General features: G+C 41.1%; 1 protein-coding gene across 1 annotated transcript in view; it reads right to left on the bottom strand.

Annotated features, from left to right (window-relative positions):
- Positions 1 to 18,245, bottom strand: part of LOC143100039 (arginine and glutamate-rich protein 1-A-like) — a 32,750-nt gene extending 14,505 nt beyond the window's left edge. Inside the window, exon 1 of the mRNA XM_076262965.1 lies at positions 17,718 to 18,245. Coding sequence (XP_076119080.1) covers positions 17,718 to 18,049 — 332 coding nt within the window. The 5' untranslated portion in view covers positions 18,050 to 18,245. The remainder of the gene's footprint in view (positions 1 to 17,717) is intronic.
- Positions 18,246 to 20,616: the final 2,371 nt, after the last annotated feature.

Below are 20,616 nucleotides of genomic sequence, written 5' to 3'. Positions count from 1 at the left end.
GTGACAGCGCAAGAAAGAAAGTGCGTCTAGATTCACCTATTCTTCTCAGTTGAACTACTCGCGAAGTAGCCTACTCATCACACAGACATCACAAGTATCACATGAAAGAGCTTTTTCTCAGCTTTTAAACGATGTTAGCCGCGAATCGCTGTGGTGAACGGTTCGCGAGAAACGTAAATAATATAATTAAATTTAATCATAAATTCTACTGAAGGTTTTCGTCCATCACCCTACCCATTCCTCTCGGTGCAAAACTTCACGAACCTTTCGTTTAACACATGACAAACCATATATCAGAATAAACAGCAGACCTTACCGAACATAAAGGTGTAAAGCAGTCCCCTGTACAGTTAGCCGTTCCAGAGTAATCCACTTTTGAATTTGCAGTACATTTCGACATGCATGGATGTCTCCAAATTTGGGCTTTAAGTTTTACAATGTGTTTAAATTGTTCCACATGATTTCATAACGGGCCAAATACAAAATAAATGTTACAAATATCGCCTATATATCGGTAAATCAGAGGACAGCTGACTACGAGTTTGTGAAAGTAGATCACAAAATGCTAAGCATGCATCTAGGCTATTTGAGTTTCTTAAAGCTGAACTGTGCTTAAATTGTTCAATACATGATTTCATAACAGGCCAAATATAAAATAAATGTTAAATATAGACTAGATATCTGTAAATATTAGATGTTCAGATGATTTGCAGTTCTATATGATATGTCATGTTTCATGTTTTTGTAATGTTTCATACAGTGATGCAGGTCTACTGCAGTGAATAGGCTATACAACTTTGATATAGCCTATGTGGCCTTTGTGCCCTCCACCAAATATGCCCAACTGAAGGCCAAGTGGCCTTGCCCCTAGAATGGTGAAATTCCAAGCCTGGTCTCACTCATTGGATCCAAATAACAGTAATAGCAACCTCCAAGTCATGGTAGGGTAAGTTAAGCGATAAGCACATAGCCAATTAAACATGAAAAACTGAACGGGACACTTTTTGAAACTATTTCAGCTTGTGTAGGCCTATCGGTGCTTTCTGAACATATTGAACACACTTTTAAAAATACCGTGATAATACCGAAAACCGTGATCATTTTGGTCACTATAACCGTGAGGTGAAATTTTCATACCGTTACATCCCTAGAAACAAGTAGCCTTAGCTAATCAAAGGTAGAATTTGGAAGAAGGGGATAGGCTATGGTGGATGGATTTGATTATTAAGGCCAAATATCAAATAGCACCAATGAGCTAATTATTTAAACTGATCATTTAAAACTACAGAGTCCAGAGAGAAAAAACAGGCTGCCAGTTATCCTGCAAAGGAGTTGGAGGGAGAGTACAGACAGTAGGGCCAGAGACTTTCTAATGAGGAGACACAGCACTCAAAAAATACTCCATAGAAATGCATGGGGCTAGTTTGTAACGCCAATATGGCCGTTGTCTACACATATCACACCACTTCCGCGGCAAAACGTCGACATGTGAATACATTGAGCCAATCATATGGTGTGTTGTGAAGACATCGTGCCAATCATATGTTGTGATCTCACCGCTGGAGCAAGATTGGTGTCGTGAAGCATTGGCACGTGGATATCTGCTGAAATAGATGCCCGATAAGTGCCCAAAAAGCGTTGCAATATGGCCACCGAGCGGAGGGATTTCAAAAGGACTTAAAGGACTTCAAAAGAGGGCAGGGAAAGAGGAGGCAGAATCTGAGGTCTCCCAGAGAGATAGTGTAGTGGTGAGCCAGATAGCAAAACCAACTGGTTTAGGGGAAAAATATTACACTAAAATAATTAATGAATAATCGTGATCTCAATATTGATCAAAATAATCATAATGATCATTTTGGCCATGACCATGAAGCCCTAGAGGCACATGAGCAATATAGTGTCCCAGCGTTCTCACTGCATCTCACTGGGACAATTTTACAGAGTCTGTTTGACTGCATCTGGAGTATGAGGGTGCATTGAGCTAGCAAGAGTAGCGCTAGGTAAGGGATCTAGTTATGGACCAAGAGTACAGGCAGAGCTATGCTAATGATCTAGTTATGGACCAAGAGTAGAGGCAGAGCTAGGCTAGCAGAGTAGCGCTAGAGTGGGATCTAGTTATGGGCCAAGAGTACAGGCAGAGCTAGGCTAGCAGAGTAGCGCTAGGCTAGTGATCTAGTTATTGACCAAGAGTACAGGCAGAGCTAGGCTAGCAGAGTAGCGCTAGGGCCATGGAGGTATTATATATAACTGGAGAGAGTGACTAAGTCCCGCCCTCCATACAAATAAATGGTGGAGGCTAGGCTAGTAAATCCGGCCAATTCATAGTCAACGCCATCTTGAACACTGGGGTTCTGATCCAGCGCCAGTCAGCTCTGACCATGCGCCAAGTTACAAAGCTGGAAATGACGCATGGACCAACGTCGATTTTTATTGGATATTCTGTAAAAAGAGTCGTCCTCCAGTAAGAGGGTGGCGATAATGCACATAAAGTCCTTGCCTCATAACAAGAAGAAAAAGTTGCTCGGGAACGCGCATGGAGTCCGAGTGGAGTCACCCTGAAGCGCAACTTAATTTCATTGGATAACACAGCGGCTCTAACTAAGAGCGGTCTGCCTGCTGTCCTGCTGCAAATATGCATTCGAACATGACGTGAAATAGCCGTAGTCGAACTATAAATAAACTATTAGATTTTTAGTGCCATGTGTAGCGCATTTTTACAGTCTATGATTAGTTTGTTTTTTATTTTATTGTTTGCCATCTCATAGCGGGTGCTCTAAACGTATTCTAGCGTTGGTCCATGACCAAATCAAGCCAATAATAGCCAGTAGCCACAATAATGACTGGAGCCAGAGCCCTCAATAGCCACCCTGTTTTGAAAATAATATTGAAGATATTACGTCCCCAACTCATCTAAAATGTGGTGTCTTTACTTTGAGTTGTACACCGCAGATGGTAAAGTAACGGTTAAAGAGAATGTTGTCTGCGGACTCAGCAAAAAACAGTTTACTTACGCATCCACGACATCCAATCTTCGCGCTCACCTGTGGAGTTACCATCCAAATGAGGCAGCGGTGTCAGAGGCACAGTAGACGGCCAGAGCATCGCCAGGCATCCAACATTGTATGATTGCATACTTTCCGTAAATCCTACATTATGTCTGGGGTCTGCTATTTACTTAGGCTGCAAAACACAGGTGTTTATTTGAGGTAGGCTTATTCGAGGCAGACCTTTATTTCTTACATTGTACGTTATTGTGAGACATGCGTTTTGTTTGGAGCGGCATACCAGGCTATCAAACGCAGATGATTTTCGGTTTTGGTATGGGATTTAATTTACTTTTGGACTTTTATTATATAGTTAAATGTTGAGACTGATGGGCATTTAAATCTAGAGGGTATTTGATGATCACTGTAAAGTTTCGTGTAGTTGAAAAAGTGTTGGAATTTCCAGCTGTTTATTGCGAGACAATTCCTTCATTCATTGAACGTGCGCTGTGCTCTAACGGAAACCTTATTGCATAGCGAAGTAGCCTAAATTTAGTTTTTTTTTTAAATTATGCATGGTTTACTTTTTATTAAATTCGTAGGCTGGAATGCCTCGCGGCAATTATTTTTTTTAAATGTAGTAGCCTAGTGCTTCAGCCTCTGGCAAGCTCCAAAGGGGGCGGCTATAGGTTGAGAGCAAACTTGTTGGAGACGGTGTAACGAGACAAGGGTTTTATGCCGCTGTTGTGTAATTTATTGTCTTTAATCATGTTTAGGCTATTTTTGTTCGGGACAAACATCAACGAAACAAGATCAATACAATTTTCTTTATTTGTCATATGATGGATAAACAACCATAATATGCACGTCTTCTCATAGGCTCCTCAAGAAATACACACGTTTGGCTGTAGCCGCCGGATAGGTACCCGCCCACCAACATGTACGCGCATGAGAGCTCGTGCCCAACACGGATTTTCGTGCATGGAGCTGGTTCCAAATGCTCCATGCAGCGCCATATTTGAAAATGGCGTATGCTAACATGCCGAAGCTAATCTGCACGCTCTTGACCACCCTGGCTAGGGCCATAAACCTGGAGCTGCATGATTATCAAAGACAGGCTTGCCCCACAGGCTAACTCAGCCCTCAGGACGGCCAATGGCAGGCTACCTGTGCCCTTGGGAGAGCCAATTAAATGCTTGCTCTGCCTTCAGGACAGCCAATAACAGATGAGTGGGTTGGCCTAAATGCCCAGGTGGACCAGTCATCCTGCAGCGCTGACACTCATTTTCAGAACCCAGAATTCCACACTGTTTCCTGTCCTTCCAATGAATAAGCAAATAGAACTATACACTTTACTCTCAAAGATGATTATTGCACGGTTGTCACGGTTACCCAAATACCCTAAACTAAAGCCACTGTCAAACGCTGAAACAGATTTACAAGCACTTATCATAATAGCATTTGGCATCGGGAGAAAATGGAGCTTGTTTTATCGTCAATTCCAAAAAAAGGGCTTTTAGCATAGAACAAACCACAGCAGTCTGAAGCCTAATAAAACGCAGTGAAGTCTAATATCCTCATGGTGGCTACGCTCCAGGCCATTGGCTTATGGGCAGCTTCCGCCATAATGCTTACTCAAGATTGTGTTGCAAAGCTGACATCCAGCATCAAAGCTGAAATCACACATCTTATAAAGCTTCAACACAAAGCTGAAATCACACATCTTATAAAGCTTCAACACAAAGCTGAAATCACACATCTTATAAAGCTTCAACACAAAGTTCAGGCTATGTTGGTCAGGAGAGTAGTGGAGTAGCATGATGTGGTCAGGCAGTGCACTCTGGGAAAGCATAATCATAATGTGGTCAGGCGGTGCACTCTGGGAAAGCATAATCATAATGTGGTCAGGCAGTCCACTCTGGGAAAGCGTAATCATAATGTGGTCAGGCGGTCCACTCTGGGAAAGCGTAATCATAATGTGGTCAGGCGGTGCTCTCTGGGAAAGCGTAATCATAATGTGGTCAGGCGGTGCACTCTGGGAAAGCGTAATCATAATGTGGTCAGGCGGTGCACTCTGGGAAAGCGTAATCATAATGTGGTCAGGCGGTGCACTCTGGGAAAGCGTAATCATAATGTGGTCAGGCGGTGCACTCTGGGAAAGCATAATCAAATTGCACTCTGGGAAAGCATAATCAAATTGTGAGGAGGTGGAACAGTGGAAGGCTTCCTGTTCCTGTTGAATTGCGTAATCATAATGTGGTCAGACAGTGCACTCTGGAAACAATGGAAGGCTTCTCGCTTCCTGTTCCTGCTATGGTGGAGAACTAGAAATTAGCCAGTTATGCACTTAATCCAAAGTGATTTACAGATAATTTTGTGTTACCATTTAAGTACATGTAGGCACATACAACCTGACCTTTTGGTTCATTAGCCTAATTGCTGAGTGGCACCAAAAAGTCTAGTGGGAGTGTAACTCTGTTACTGTGTGATCTTCTCTTTTATCCAACGCGACTTAGACATCACTAGCCTGTTACTGCGTAATCTTCCTCTTTTATCCAACGCGACTTAGACATCACTAGCCATTTACTGCGCGATCTTCCCCTTTTATCCAACGCGACTTAGACATCACTAGCATGTTACTGCGGCAACTAGGGGGGGGGGTTCAAGTGGATGTGCCATAGTGTGGGTGTGTGTGTGTGTGTGCGCACATGCTCTTTTGAGATTAATGCTGTGTGTGTGTGTGTGGGTGTGGACCCTCTAAACAAATGTGAATTTAAGTGAGTGCAGAGAATGTGTGATTAAGTGTGTGAATGTGTTTGTGTTAGGGCTGCACGATTATGGCCAAAACGATAATCACGATTATTTTGATCAATATTGAGATCACGATTATTTATCACGATTATTAATTAATTTTAGTGACAAAAATATTTTTTCCCTTAAACATATTGGACTTGCTATCTGGCTCACCCAAATTCTTCCCCTCACATTTACTCCCCAAAATTACTGCAAATATACTGTAGATTGACTGTGACTTCCAAACTTCCAGCTTCCTACTTTGTTAATATTTGGGGAAACGTTAACGGCAACACAGTAATTACAAAGTATTAAGAAATACTGTTAATTTGATGCTTTTTTTAATTTATTTATAAATGGTGCACTGTCAATTTAAGACCAGATCCACTCAAATAGCCTATGGCTAGTGCTGTGCCCGCTCAGTTTGTAAATGGTCAGTAATGGGAACTGTTGCCATTGCGCTCTCTCGTGCACGCTCAAATGAGTTCCCAATTAAATGGAGTAGCATAACGTAGTTAGATCTGCTGCAATGGAGATACTATGTATCTCGATGTAACAAGCTGTTTTGACATTGACATTGTAAACGTTCTTTAGGAAGAGTGTAAAGCAGTTTGCAGTAGCCTGAAGTTAATCACAACGTCGTCTATCGCTGGGAAAAAAAAAGCTAGCTATGATAACCTAATGATATGCTTGGCAGGCCGGATTAAAGTGTGGCGGGCCGGATCTATGATAAACTAATAAATGCTCGGCGGGCCGGATTAAAGTGCGTGGCGGGCCGCAGTTTGGACACCCCTGGTTTAGTCATTCGTTGATATGTAAACCACTGACGTGTAGGCTACATTTTCATTATTGTTCACTCGTTTTGAATAGGCTGTGTCTTGAAACGCATATGCATTGTAGGTTGCACATGTAGCTTATAAAATACATGAATATAATTCACAGATCCCGTCGTTACCTCAACTCTTATTATAGGCTATATGGAGGAAGCAAACAAGGACTAAAAGTTAACGTGATAAAAAGGAATGTGTGGTTTCATGTGATGTGTTTCACGGTATGAGTTGAGAGCCCTGCTTTGCTTAAGTTTTTGGTTAACTCCACTTGCCTAAAATCCGAAATATTTTCGAACAACGGATGATCCGTTTCGAGGGACAAGCTCTTGGCCTGCTGTGCCACACATTTGATTTTTAATAGTCGTTTTTTTGTATAGTCTAACTAGCCTACTAATAGTTAACATAATGCTACTAGTCCACAGTGCATCCAAACTGAGCATTGCATCAGGCTGAGCAGTGCAGGGAACAGTTGTCATTGGTAGGCTGCATGCAGGCACATTGTTTTGTAGCGGAGTGTTCTATGGGTTGCCAGGTTGGTTCAGAGCACGCATTTTTAATATCGCTCATCACGCAAATTTGATCGTGGGAAGCCAAAATCGTGATCGTGATTAAAATTCGATTAATTGTGCAGCCCTAGTTTTTGTGTGTGCATACATTTCAGCTGAGTGTGAGAACAAGCTACTGTGTGTTAGATGGGTGTGTTCAGAACACACATGCTTCTTACTAGTGTGTATGTGTGTGTGTGTTTGTGTTTCAAGTTGTAACTCTTGGTCACTGATCTTTTGGCAGTGTAGAGGATCTGAGTTTATTTTGGGTGACTGGAGGTCTCGCTATAGCACAGCAGTTGCTGGTGTGGTTAAACCAGGACCCCCAGTACTGCGTTCAGTTAGCTATAAGGCTAAAACCAGGATCCCCTATGCTGCGTTTAGTTAAGTATAAGTATAAGTATATATACTTTTTTGATCCCGTGAGGGAAATTTGGTCTCTGCATTTAACCCAATCGGTGAATTAGTGAAACACAAACAGCACACAGTGAACACACAGTGAGGCGAAGCACACACTAAACCCGGCGCAGTGAGCTGCCTGCTTAAACGGCGGCGCTCGGGGAGCAGTGAAGGGTTAGGTGCCTTGCTCAAGGGCACTTCAGCCGCGGCCCACTGGTCGGGGCTCGAACCGGCAACCCTCCGGTTACAAGTCCAGAGTGCTAACCAGTGGGCCACGGCTGCCCACATAAGCTATGAGGCTAAACCAGGAGCCCTTATGCTGCGTTCAGTTAGATATATAGCTAAACAAGGACCCCCAGTACTGCGTTCAGTTAGCTATGAGGCTAAACCAGGACCCCCAATGCTGTGTTTAGTTAGCTATATAGTTAAACAAGGGGCCCCAGTACTGCGTTCAGTTAGCTATGAGGTTAAACCAGGACCCCCAGTACTGCGTTCAGTTAGTTATGAGGCTAAACCAGGAGCCCCAGTACTGTGTTCAGTTAGCTATGAGGTTAAACCAGGACCCCCAGTACTGCGTTCAGTTAGTTATGAGGCTAAACCAGGAGCCCCAGTACTGTGTTCAGTTAGCTATGAGGCTAAACCAGGACCCCCTATGCTGCGTTCAGTTAGCTATGAGGCTAAACCAGGACCCCCCATGCTGCATTCAGTTACCCATTAGGCCTTTTCCACCAACAGACAATCAACTCCGTTCTGGTTTATGATCCAGATGTTGAACTGTTCGGAGCATTTCCATCAGCAATAAACAGGTCCGGAACATGAACAATTCGTTTAGAGGTGGCACCAAAAATTCCCAAAATTCCCAATGGATCGGTCAGCATAGGTGAGCTTAAAAACAGGCATAATGTTTGTACCATTTGTTTCATTCGTAATGTTTGTATCAAGTTCATTACTGCGCCATCACCCTTTACTCTCTCTCACTCCAAGCAGCTCCACCCCACAGACCTATAAAGCATCCGAAGCAACAGCCCTCTTAAGGCTGATTTATACTTCTGCGTATTTGTTTGGCCTTTTCTTGATTAGATTTCCAAAAAAGTATTGCCGCCCTTGCACATGCCGCGGTCAATATTCAATCATGTTGAACTTTGACCGCGGCGCGCTGTAAGTTAGGGATGTCCCGATCCAGCTTTTTGCACTTCCGATCCGATACCGATATTGTAGCTTTTAGCATCGGCCGATACAGATACCGAGCATGTATTAAAAATTAAAGATATTTACTTATTTTGTTGTTATACTCATGTTGAAAAGGGTTTTACTATTAAGAACAACCAGCCAACTTAATTAGGTTAGTTTGAATAATCCACAGTGGTTGGTAATGAGAAGCTGACCTGTTTATTCTTCTATTCAGGGTTAAATAAACACAAAATAATAAATAGTCAATTAACCACACAAACTGAATTGGCATCAGTGTTCTGCTCTTGAACAACAAGAGTGTAAACCAAGGCTTAAAAAGCCATTAAAGCAAACAATATTGTAAACTGTATAAAAAAAGCAAAACACACAGAAAAGCTGAGTAGAAAATAAATAGTCAATTAACCACTAGGGGTGGGCGATATGGACAAAAAATAATATCGCGATATTTTTTGTGATTTTGACGATAACGATAATTAGTCGATATCCTTTAAAAAATTGTTTTTGTTAAAGTCTGAGTTACTTTACAGCTCATTATTTATTTATGAATAGCATCATTACAATAATAACCAATAACCTAACCTGTGACTTTTTAACCAAATCAACCAATGCATTGTCACTCTGACACATTTCCAATTCTGCCCCCACTTGTGTGTGTGGCAATGACATGGTCTACATTAGAGAAGATGAATAGGCCTAGTTTCCCAAGAGAAAGTCTGAAGCTGAAGTTCCTTTCAAACCTTTACATAGGATTCACTGTAAAACTAAGAGCAGACCAACAGAGTAGCCTACATCTCAGTTATTTCCTTCTATGTTTTGTTTTAGAGCAATCACGTAGGCTAGCATTCCAAGTTACAGAATAGAAACTAATGCGTTAGCTTATGGCTAATGTATATGAGAAATCCCGTAGAGATGCTAACGGTTAGCATAATCAGTAAACATAGATATTTAGAGCGAACTTCATTCCATTTACAAAATAGTTACATGAGAATAGTTATTTGTTTACAACTGACTATTAAAATACTCAAAGGCTAATGTTTTCTCTCCATATAATACCGTGTAGGAAAAAACGTGACTGTCTCATCAATGCTACTTGAACAGAAGTAGCCGCATAAAATCCCAAGTAGGCTACTCTCGCTGCACAAAATAAACATTAGGCTGCGTGGGACAACGTTGTGACCCACTAGTGATCACGTGTAGTGCTGCCACTAACGACTAATTTTCTAACGACTAATCTTTCGACTAATTTTTCGATTAGTCGACTAATCTAAACGACTATTTTTTTTAAAAATCAAGTGTTTGTTATTTTGTTTTGTCCGTTTTATTTTGAACTCAACTAAAGGGAAAACGTAAAACATATACTGTATCACCCTACAGTACTTTTGTTAGTTTGTAAGTAAACTGTTCAAAAACATTCTGTATTAATAAAAAACACCCATTTAAAATGCTACCTTCAGATCTAATGTCAGACCTTTGATAGACTTTATTTGTATACCAGTGTTGCCATGGACATAGACAACTTCTGGCCCGGTCATGGCATACTTTGGGGTCATAGGGCCCACCTACATGAACCCACCTCCCATCAAATTATCATTATATCACATCACAATTATTATTGTTATGCTGTATTGCTATACATGAACTTCAAAGCAGCCAGTGTTTAAAGTGCTAACATTGTTTACAAAAAGTTTGTGAAAACATACACATCAGAGGACTGCTTTACTAATGTAAAATATAATTACAATAGTTCCATTGCTTTTGCCTGGTTGCATGATAAAGACTTCTCAAAACAACAGCAATTATATGGGTGTCATCGTTTTGGGATGTTTCACTCATGCAAGCATCATACACTGGTAGGCAAATGGAAAGAATATTGACATATTTAATTATGCCACAAGCTTTTGGCCACGTTATTCAAATTTGACTATACAATAGGCCTACTCTAGATAGTGTATTATAGTCTGTGCTCTGTTTTTATGGAAGTTGCACAAATCCACATTGTTCTATTAAATGTAGTTTCATAATTAAATAGCCTTCCAACAGGTTGAATTGGAGCTTTGCTACCAACGTTATCAAGTGGTTTCAGTTTCTATCGCGCATTGAATGAACGCTCATACCACAATTTAATTGTATGCCTCTATGTTTGATGACACAAAATTAGCAAGTATTTCCTACTGATTGCAGAAACGTTTGTTTTCTTTTTCTGTCGGTCCGCGGTTCCTTGATCAAATGCGCAGCAAATTATCAGACGAAGCCCCGGGAATAATTTCTCTCCGCGGCTCCGGACCAGCAGTGTCCACGTTACGGCCGGTGCTGGTCCGCGCGGCCCATAGTAGAAACGCTGGACTTTGAAAGGCGACAGTAGTTGAGGACTTTGCAAATGAGCAACATCAGCATGTTCAAAACAAATAGGCTACATGCACTTTGCGCGTCTTACCACATAGGTTACCTCACTTTATCAGTTGGCTTGAACGCTAAAAGAAATATGAGTCGTGACTTATTGACCATGGGAAATTACGCGCACCTTGATTGTTGATATCACGGGCGGTGGCATGTTCGTTTTAACGTTTTTTTTTTTTTTGTATAAATGAATTACAGTAATGACACGCCGTTGCGTTGTCAACGTGAGACACTCTTCACTTCATTTATTTCAATTTCCACAATACTACTGTATAGTCAGAGTCTGGACTAGCGTAACCTACTAGCTCCCCCCACTTAGCTCTGCCTAATAATGAATTGCGCTGAAAGCAGGCAGGCACGCAGTGTGCATAGCTGGGTTTAAAACATGACTGCCAAAGTCTTAGTAGCCTGTTTAACATCCAAAGACAGTCATTGTACTTTTCAAGAGTTAATAACATAGAGTTAATATAACAGTGAGCCGTTTGAGACCAAAAATAAATAGGTGGTCAATAGTAAAACGACTCTTCGACTAAAAAAATTGCCGTCGACTGATTTTCATGGTCGATTAGGTCGACTAAGTCGACTAATCGCGGCAGCACTAATCACGTGACAATTGCTCTGCTGCACTTCTCCGGCATAGCCTACCTCCTGGGAATGTATGAGTCTTCAGTGCGTGATTTCAAGTGTTTTTCCCCATAAGTAATTTAAATACTCGATAATGTCAATTTGCACATCGTTAAAACAACAATCACGATATTATCGCAGACGATATATATCGCCCACCCACACAAACTGAATTGGCATCAGTGCTCTGCTCAAGAGTGTAAACCAAGGCTTAAAAAAGCCATCAGTGTAAACAATATTGTAAACAATATAAAATTATATATAAAAGCAACACACACAAAACCTGAGTAGAAAATAGTGAAATTACCACACACACTGAATTGACTATAACAACCCAAATAACTGTCACGCCTAGTATTGCTATCTCCTCCACACTTTACTGCTCCATCTCCATACTCCCTTCAATTTCTACTGTTTGCCCTGGCTGCAGTCTGAGCATGATGGGGAGATTCTTCTTCACAAAGGTGATCATTTCAACATGCTCAGGTGTCAGCCTGCTCCTGTACTCATCAATGATAAGTGAGACTGCGCTAAAAAGCCTCTCACTGTTGCGTTTTAAAAGCGAAACTGGTCTGGGTTTGCTGAAGTAACCTAGGCTACAGGCTGCATTTATTACAGAAAATCAAGCAACATAGCAAGTAGGCCTATCTACACTATTTAGAGACAGGAGCTTAAGTTTACCGCGACAACAGCTGTCACTAATTCACATCGTCGTAGGCTGCGCCGATGCACAGACTAAATGGTAAAAAAAAGTTATGATAGCCTACAGGAAGCTTCTACCCTTTTGGATGTGTAGAGTTGTAGGCCTAGGTGCACTTAGTTGTTAGCGATTGACCAGGTTGCTTTTTGAAATTAAATGCGTTTGTTAGGCTAGCCGATTGCAAAAATAGCGAAATTAAAGTGCGTGCTGTGCCTATACATTACACAAAAATCTTAAATCGCGGAGATAACATTCGTTAGACAGGTAAAGCTGTCAGCAGCAACATGCATAAGAGCCTTAATAGTAAGAGGGTCTCGCGGACACTCGCGGTCGCGGTTAACATTATGCTATATTAATTCAACTGTGACATGAAATGTTTGCTCGATAACTTTAAATTCTTAGTGGGACATGCACAGACAAGTGGGATGCTGGACAGGTCGCTAGGTGTGCTGAAAAACGCGGACCGGATTTGGGGGGAAAAGCTGAAAAAAACTGGAATGGATTACCTACATCGGTGCGCTGGAAAACACAGACAGGAGTTTTGAAAACAAACTGGATCGGGAGTCCGGATCGGGATTTTCCCGTGCAGGCCGATCCCATATTTTTTGCTAATATCGGCGGCCGATCCGATCCAAATATCGGATCGGGACATCCCTATTGGTATTTTGCGCTGAGCCCGGCGGCAAGCACAACAACAATCTTTGGGACGTTACCTCAACCAAGAGCAACCTAGCGGTGAGCTCAGCGCATACCGTGTACAATGTGCAGGGATTAAAGTGAAAAAAAATAGTTTGACTGAACTTGTTTCAGGCCATAAGTCATACGTTCATATCTACCTATAGAGATAGCACCCCTTTCGCGGTCGGGACCTATTGGTTTTTAATGTACAAAAAGACGCAAACAGCAAAGTAAAGGGAGTATTCGCCTTATTCACACGGTGGCCATTGGCGACTAAAACGAGGCTACAGGGTACACAACCCATAGGATTGTTATGTTCTATGCATTCACCTGTAGGTGGCATTAATTATATAGTAAGTGTCCCCTGTAGCCTCGTTTTGGTTTAAACAATGGCCGCCATGAGAATAAGGCGAATTGAGAGTGTTCTTGATTGAGATTTAGTTTTCCTGATGAACAAAAATATATTTTAGTACCATCCCTGACCATTGCTGATTAGCCATTGCTGTTCTTTTCTACTGCAGCAATATAGTAGAAAGGCTTTAACTTGCACTCTTATTTAATTACTTCAGGCCAAAAGTGTTTAAAGGAGAGATTTTTTTCTTGTTAATATGCAATTCAACACAAGTAAAATCTATAAAATCAAGTTTGCAAGACTTCCAATTTCCTCATCATCATCAACGAATCAGAACATTCTAGATATTGTTCATATTTCCATTTGTTGCCTCATCCGCATTTAATGAAAACATGGTAATTTTGAGTTTTACAGACAACTCAGTTTTCCAATGAGCAGCAATACTGTGTGTGCTCATGCAGGCGGTCTGCACATTTGATAACGACAATCTGGAGAGGGTGCTTTTGTCTTCAGCAACAGATTGTAGAAGGTTGACAAGAGGTTGCGATATGGTGAGTGACAGGTCGTGTTGCGCTATGAAAGAACATGCGTACAGCCTACTTTCTAAACGTAAAAACGGTCAGTATAAACGTAGCTGTTGTGGTGGCTAGTTGCACCAGGTGGGGAAGATATCCTAAAATGCACGAACGTTAATCTCATGGCGGTCTTCTGATTGGTGGCGTACTAAAACGTTTTCCTATTGCATCCATAAACAATTTTTTCTTGCAGCAAACCGCGCAAAAGCAAACCCCTGGCACTTTAATTTCTCCCCCATTTCCAACAGCCGCCCATCTCCATTTCTTTTTTAACTTTTGACACCTGCCTTCCTCTAGCAACAAGCATCCATGACAGCTAGTGGCCTTGCCAATAGACGCACACAAATCATAACGCTAATATGCGAGGTTCTGGTAGGCCTACTGGTTATGGTTTTGTGCTATAAATTAATAATATTTTATAGCAAAGTTTTAAGTTGACTATTTTAATTGCATGGTTATTTTTTTTGTCAACATACACTCACAACCTACTGTCGTTAAAAGTGAGGCCTAAGCAAAATAGGCTACAAGGCTGTCTGTGCGTCAAACACGACTGACCCCCTTTACTAAACAGTTTGCGATGATGACAATATTATTATTATGTTATGTTAACACGCTCAGTCAAAACCTTCCGTCGCAAATTGTGAAAAACAATGTTGTAGGCTACATGTCATAACAGACGGGATAATAAATTGCATAGGCTACGGTTTATATTGCGTCGCTGTACATAATGTTAGTTGCATTGATTAAAAACTGTAACAATAATAGTAGCCTACATCGGGTGGCATAGCGGGCTATCTGTTCAAGTCATAGGTGACACCCAAAATGAATGACCTCCCCTGACAAGGGTTCGCGATAGTAAGAAATTGTTTACATTGATGCACGGAAAGAACACAGCCTACGCTTCTTTTACGAATTCGCACAAAGAGCTCACAATATCATATCCAAAAAAGTTAAACGGATTGGCCAACCTCATCAGCTGTCTCGATTGTGTCACTATAATCCAACTTTTAGACAGTTATTAGTCCTCCATACGTGTTCTTTTTTTTAAGCAAACGCCCCAGGCCAATGAGACAAGCGTGTAGAACAGGGGTGTCAAACATACGGCCCGCGGGCCGGATGCGGCCCGCTAGATGGTTTAATCCGGCCCAGACTTGTAGAGAATACATTTCTGACGATGTCAAAAAAAAATCTCTAGCCCATTCCTGTGAGGAGTTATGAATTTTCAAAGAAATAACCGAAATGCTCAATTCAGCCGCTAGGCGCAGCCAAAAAACAAAAAAAAAGTTCGGAGTTGACTGGTCCTGTGCTGTCAGTTTGGCTACATTGTCGGGAGAAAAGCAGGCGTTGCGACAAAATTCAGAGACAAAGTGCAGCCTGCAAAAGGAAGACAAGATGTTTGGGAATTTTATTGTATTTTGCACCAGGAAGTGTTGTGTTGTAAAACACTAAACTTGGATCATGTTAAAGTGTGGTTGTGCAAACTGTAAATTTAATCAGGTCGCGAGGTCTGACTCACCGTCAGTTTGACTGTTTTCTTAGTGATAATGGCATTCTGTCTGGCTTACCATACCACGCTGTAGTACGGTGGTTAAGCCGAGGTGCCGTACTCAAGCGTTTCTTTGAACTACGAGAGGAAATTGGACAGTTCTTGGAGAAAAAAGGCAGACCAGTAGCAATTTAAATGCCCGGAATGGGTGCAGGATCTGGCCTTTATGGTGGATAGCCTATTACACAGCACCACCACCTAGCCTACAAAATTATTTGATCTGATGTAACCTAATCGTATCAGTTGATCGTATTGCTCATGCACTGCTAACTTATGTTTGTTAAATTCATTTTATTTTTCATACATTTGCACATTTACATTTTTAAGGCAGGATGTTAACTTTCTTCATAGCTCCCATTTTTTGAGTTTAGTGTGGCGAGTTGGTTCAGGTGGTCAGATGTAAAAATGTAGGCCTATCCACTCAACTTTAAAAATAAACCAGTTGTTTATGAGAGTGAAATGCATTTTATTTCAATTTCATTGGCCTCTCTGGATAAATGTGTAATATCTAATATATCCCTTGTGATTATGTAGGCTACAAATGTAGGCTGAAGGGTAAAGCATAGCCTACTGAAAAAAACTAAGCTGTGGATGTTTTGCAATTATTTCACTGGTCCGGCCCACTTAAGATCAGATGGGCTGTATGTGGCCCCTGAACCCAAATGAGTTTGACACCCCTGGTGTAGAACATAAACAAAGCGAAACTCATGGCTGACGTAGGCTATCTTCTTGAGCGGTCACTGATTGAGACACAGAAAGTTCTCAAGAACACTATTAGGTCTTTAAACATTTACCATCACACACATTAATTCATCGGACCTAATATTTGTAGTTGCCTTAAAAAAGGAAAAGAAAAGGTGATAGTCCACCTTCCTCCTATTTTTTTTCTCATCGGATCTGCATCGATCTCAAATATGACATTTATAAAATCAAATTGACGGAAATCCGTCGTATGAAAACTTTAATCCTTGAATGTGATAGGCCCGTTACATTTGCCGCTGCATACCCTGTACAATGTGATAGGCCCGTTACGCTTGCCGCCGCCACTAACCAATGTGATCCTCGCCTAATGGTCAAAAGACTCTGAGGAAGACGCAGTGCGTCGAAACGTCAGTCATTTGTGCACCTTAATAAAAATGTTTAAACGTTCTCTGAGTGCTCCGGTCATCCCTGGGTGTAGTCTCTCTGAAGTGGCCCAGCCAGTCTCGGTGTATGGTGGGGTTTAGAGTGTATGGTGGGGTTTAGAGTGTAGGGTGGGGTTTAGAGTGTAGGGTGGGGGGGTTTAGAGTTTACGGTGGCGGGGGGGGGTTTAGAGTGTACAGTGGGTCTTGAGTGTACTTCTTAGAGTGTAACACAGGCTACATAGACAACTGGAGAATGACTAAAACGCAGAATGTGCCAAATCTGAGTTCTGTGTAAAACCATTCAGGGTTCACTACTTAAATAAACACACACACACACACACAGGTTAAGGACACACACAGGTTAAGGTGCACACAGTGCTGATCTGAGACCTCTGTCTGAGCCATGCTGGCGGTTAGTCTACCTTCACTTTTCACCTCTTCAACGCAGGTTGCAGGTATTCTGCACCTACGTCATTTGCCGCTTCAGGTGTCCAACTCTCAGGTATGTCAGAGAAAGCCCCAACCGAATGCACAACTTACCACACAGCAGTAACCACACAGTAGTAACCACACAGTAAGGCGGGTATTTGTCATGTGGTAACGTTACAACTTACAGTTAACTAGCTAACGTTAACCTTTAGGTGAAAAAAACGTCCTAATCGGGGTGCCTTAGTATCACTATTTATAACATTATTCATCACTGATTATGTTTGCAGGGGTATTATGTAGTAAAACGTATTATGTTACATTAGCTGGCTACACGAGCACCTTCCCTGCACTCAGTTCACTGTCAATTTGCTAGCCAGTTCTACCAGACATTTCCCTGGGAATTAGCATTAGCTTGCTAGCCCACGTTAGCTCAAAACAAGGGGGCAACGTAGTTAGGTAACGTTACTAGATCTGAGACCTCAAGTTCACACAGTTAGCTAGCTAGCAAGTTAACTTAGGCAAGGTAGGCTTACTCACTAAAGATACTTACATCTTCCTCTGTCTCTCCATCTCGGCTTTTTTCTCCTCTTCCTCTTTGCGTTGTTTCTCGTCGATTGCGCTTCGTTTGCTAAGCGTTCGTCCGAAGATGTCTATCCTCTCTGGAGGCGAAGCTGGTCTCTCCCTACGGGTTGAGGCTGTTGTTGACCGAGACCTGGAGCGAGATTCACGTCTCCGGTTCCTCTTAGACTCCCGGGATCTGGAACGTTTCTTGCTGCGCTCGGTGTCTCGGGACCTCGACCTGGAGCGACTGCGTCTTTTGCTGTGTTTGCTGCTTTTCGAGTGTTTGGAACGGGACGAACTGCGGCTTCTGGATCGCCCCATGGCCGCCGGTGGATATGCTTAACACACCGCTAACCCCGAAACAATGCAAAACAAAACTTCTATGAACGATTATGATAGTTCCTTGCACAACAGGCAATGTTTGATAGTCACCGTAAACTGAAACTCCCCTCACAATATCTTTAATTTACTCAAAGCCTTACGACCTAACAGTTGTGCTAGTTAAATCAAGCCAAGATGGCGGATATAACTCTTTTCCCAGAATACCCTGCGCTCGGGCCTTTTCGTATTTTTCCGGATGGAAACGATTCAAGTAGACCTACGTTATGACCACAGAAGTGAAAATGACTAAAACAATTTTAAAAATGCCAAATCATGCACTTAACTACCTCATACAATTAATGTGATATCTTTGAGAAAATTATTGGGATTAGTTTATTGTAGTTTTTTTTCCAACTCAAAAGATGCCAAAAGATACAGTCAGACAGGCACTCAGCCTGGCTGTGCTAGGTGACTGAGCTGTCGCCGGAAATCCTAGGCTCTTGTCATGATGATGTCTGTAGCCTCTGTGAAATAGGTTTAAATTATTAGGGTAATATTCCAGGGAGTGCATGACTATATCCTATCCATTGCTGACGCATGGTGTGTGAGCTCTACATGCCTATCCCCCTACCAGTTCTACAGCCTATATATCCCCCCACCAGGCAGTTCTACAGCCTATATATCCCCCCACCAGGCAGTTCTACAGCCTATATATCCACCCACCAGTTATACAGCCTATATATCCCCCACCAGGCAGTTCTACAGCCTATATATCCCCCCACCAGGCAGTGATGTGTTAGCAGTTAGCATGATACCCAGTGGCTGTTGATTTGTTAGCGTGACACCCATTCTACCATTAAAAGTTAGTACTGTGGCTGTTGATTCCACATAAAGCCCTAAAAAGAGTGATACTGAGAACATGTGCAAAAAGAGTGATGCTGAGCATAATATAAAGATCGTAATATAAAGAGTGATGCTGAGCGTAATATAAAGAGCGTAATATAAAGAGCGTAATATAAAGAGTGATGCTGAGCGTAATATAAAGAGCGTAATATAAAGAGTGTAATATAAAGAGCGTAATATAAAGAGTGCTGCTGAGCGTAATATAAAGATCGTAATATAAAGAGTGATGCTGAGCGTAATATAAAGAGCGTAATATAAAGAGTGATGCTGAGCGTAATATAAAGATCGTAATATAAAGAGTGATGCTGAGCGTAATATAAAGAGTGTAATATAAAGAGTGTAATATAAAGAGTGATGCTGAGCGTAATATAAAGAGTGTAATATAAAGAGTGATGCTGAGCGTAATATAAAGAGTGTAATATAAAGAGTGATGCTGAGCGTAATATAAAGAGCGTAATATAAAGAGTGATGCTGAGCGTAATATAAAGAGCGTAATATAAAGAGTGATGCTGAGCGTAATATAAAGAGCGTAATATAAAGAGTGTAATATAAAGAGTGATGCTGAGCGTAATATAAAGAGTGTAATATAAAGAGTGTAATATAAAGAGTGATGCTGAGCGTAATATAAAGAGCGTAATATAAAGAGTGATGCTGAGCGTAATATAAAGAGTGTAATATAAAGAGTGTAATATAAAGAGTGCTGCTGAGCGTAATATAAAGAGTGCTGCTGAGCGTAATATAAAGAGCGTAATATAAAGAGTGATGCTGAGCGTAATATAAAGATCGTAATATAAAGAGTGATGCTGAGCGTAATATAAAGAGTGTAATATAAAGAGTGTAATATAAAGAGTGATGCTGAGCGTAATATAAAGAGCGTAATATAAAGAGTGATGCTGAGCGTAATATAAAGAGTGTAATATAAAGAGTGTAATATAAAGAGTGATGCTGAGCGTAATATAAAGAGCGTAATATAAAGAGCGTAATATAAAGAGTGATGCTGAGCGTAATATAAAGAGCGTAATATAAAGAGCGTAATATAAAGAGTGATGCTGAGCGTAATATAAAGATCGTAATATAAAGAGTGATGCTGAGCGTAATATAAAGAGCGTAATATAAAGAGTGATGCTGAGCGTAATATAAAGAGCGTAATATAAAGAGTGTAATATAAAGATCGTAATATAAAGAGTGATGCTGAGCGTAATATAAAGAGTGTAATATAAAGAGTGTAATATAAAGAGTGTAATATAAAGAGTGTAATATAAAGAGCGTAATATAAAGAGTGATGCTGAGCATAATATAAAGAGCGTAATATAAAGAGTGATGCTGAGCGTAATATAAAGATCGTAATATAAAGAGTGATGCTGAGCGTAATATAAAGAGTGTAATATAAAGAGTGTAATATAAAGAGTGCTGCTGAGCGTAATATAAAGATCGTAATATAAAGAGTGATGCTGAGCGTAATATAAAGAGCGTAATATAAAGAGTGATGCTGAGCGTAATATAAAGATCGTAATATAAAGAGTGATGCTGAGCGTAATATAAAGAGTGTAATATAAAGAGTGTAATATAAAGAGTGATGCTGAGCGTAATATAAAGAGTGTAATATAAAGAGTGATGCTGAGCGTAATATAAAGAGCGTAATATAAAGAGTGATGCTGAGCGTA

This window comes from Alosa pseudoharengus, unplaced genomic scaffold (assembly GCF_046254945.1).
Source record: "Alosa pseudoharengus isolate Yale_2024_CS ecotype anadromous, Long Island Sound unplaced genomic scaffold, YU_APseudo_1.1 YU_APseudo_1.1_scf_3, whole genome shotgun sequence".
NCBI classification, from domain to species: Eukaryota; Metazoa; Chordata; class Actinopteri; order Clupeiformes; family Clupeidae; genus Alosa; species Alosa pseudoharengus.
Note: the sequence above shows the minus strand (reverse complement) of the source record. Positions and strands in the feature narration are given on the sequence as shown.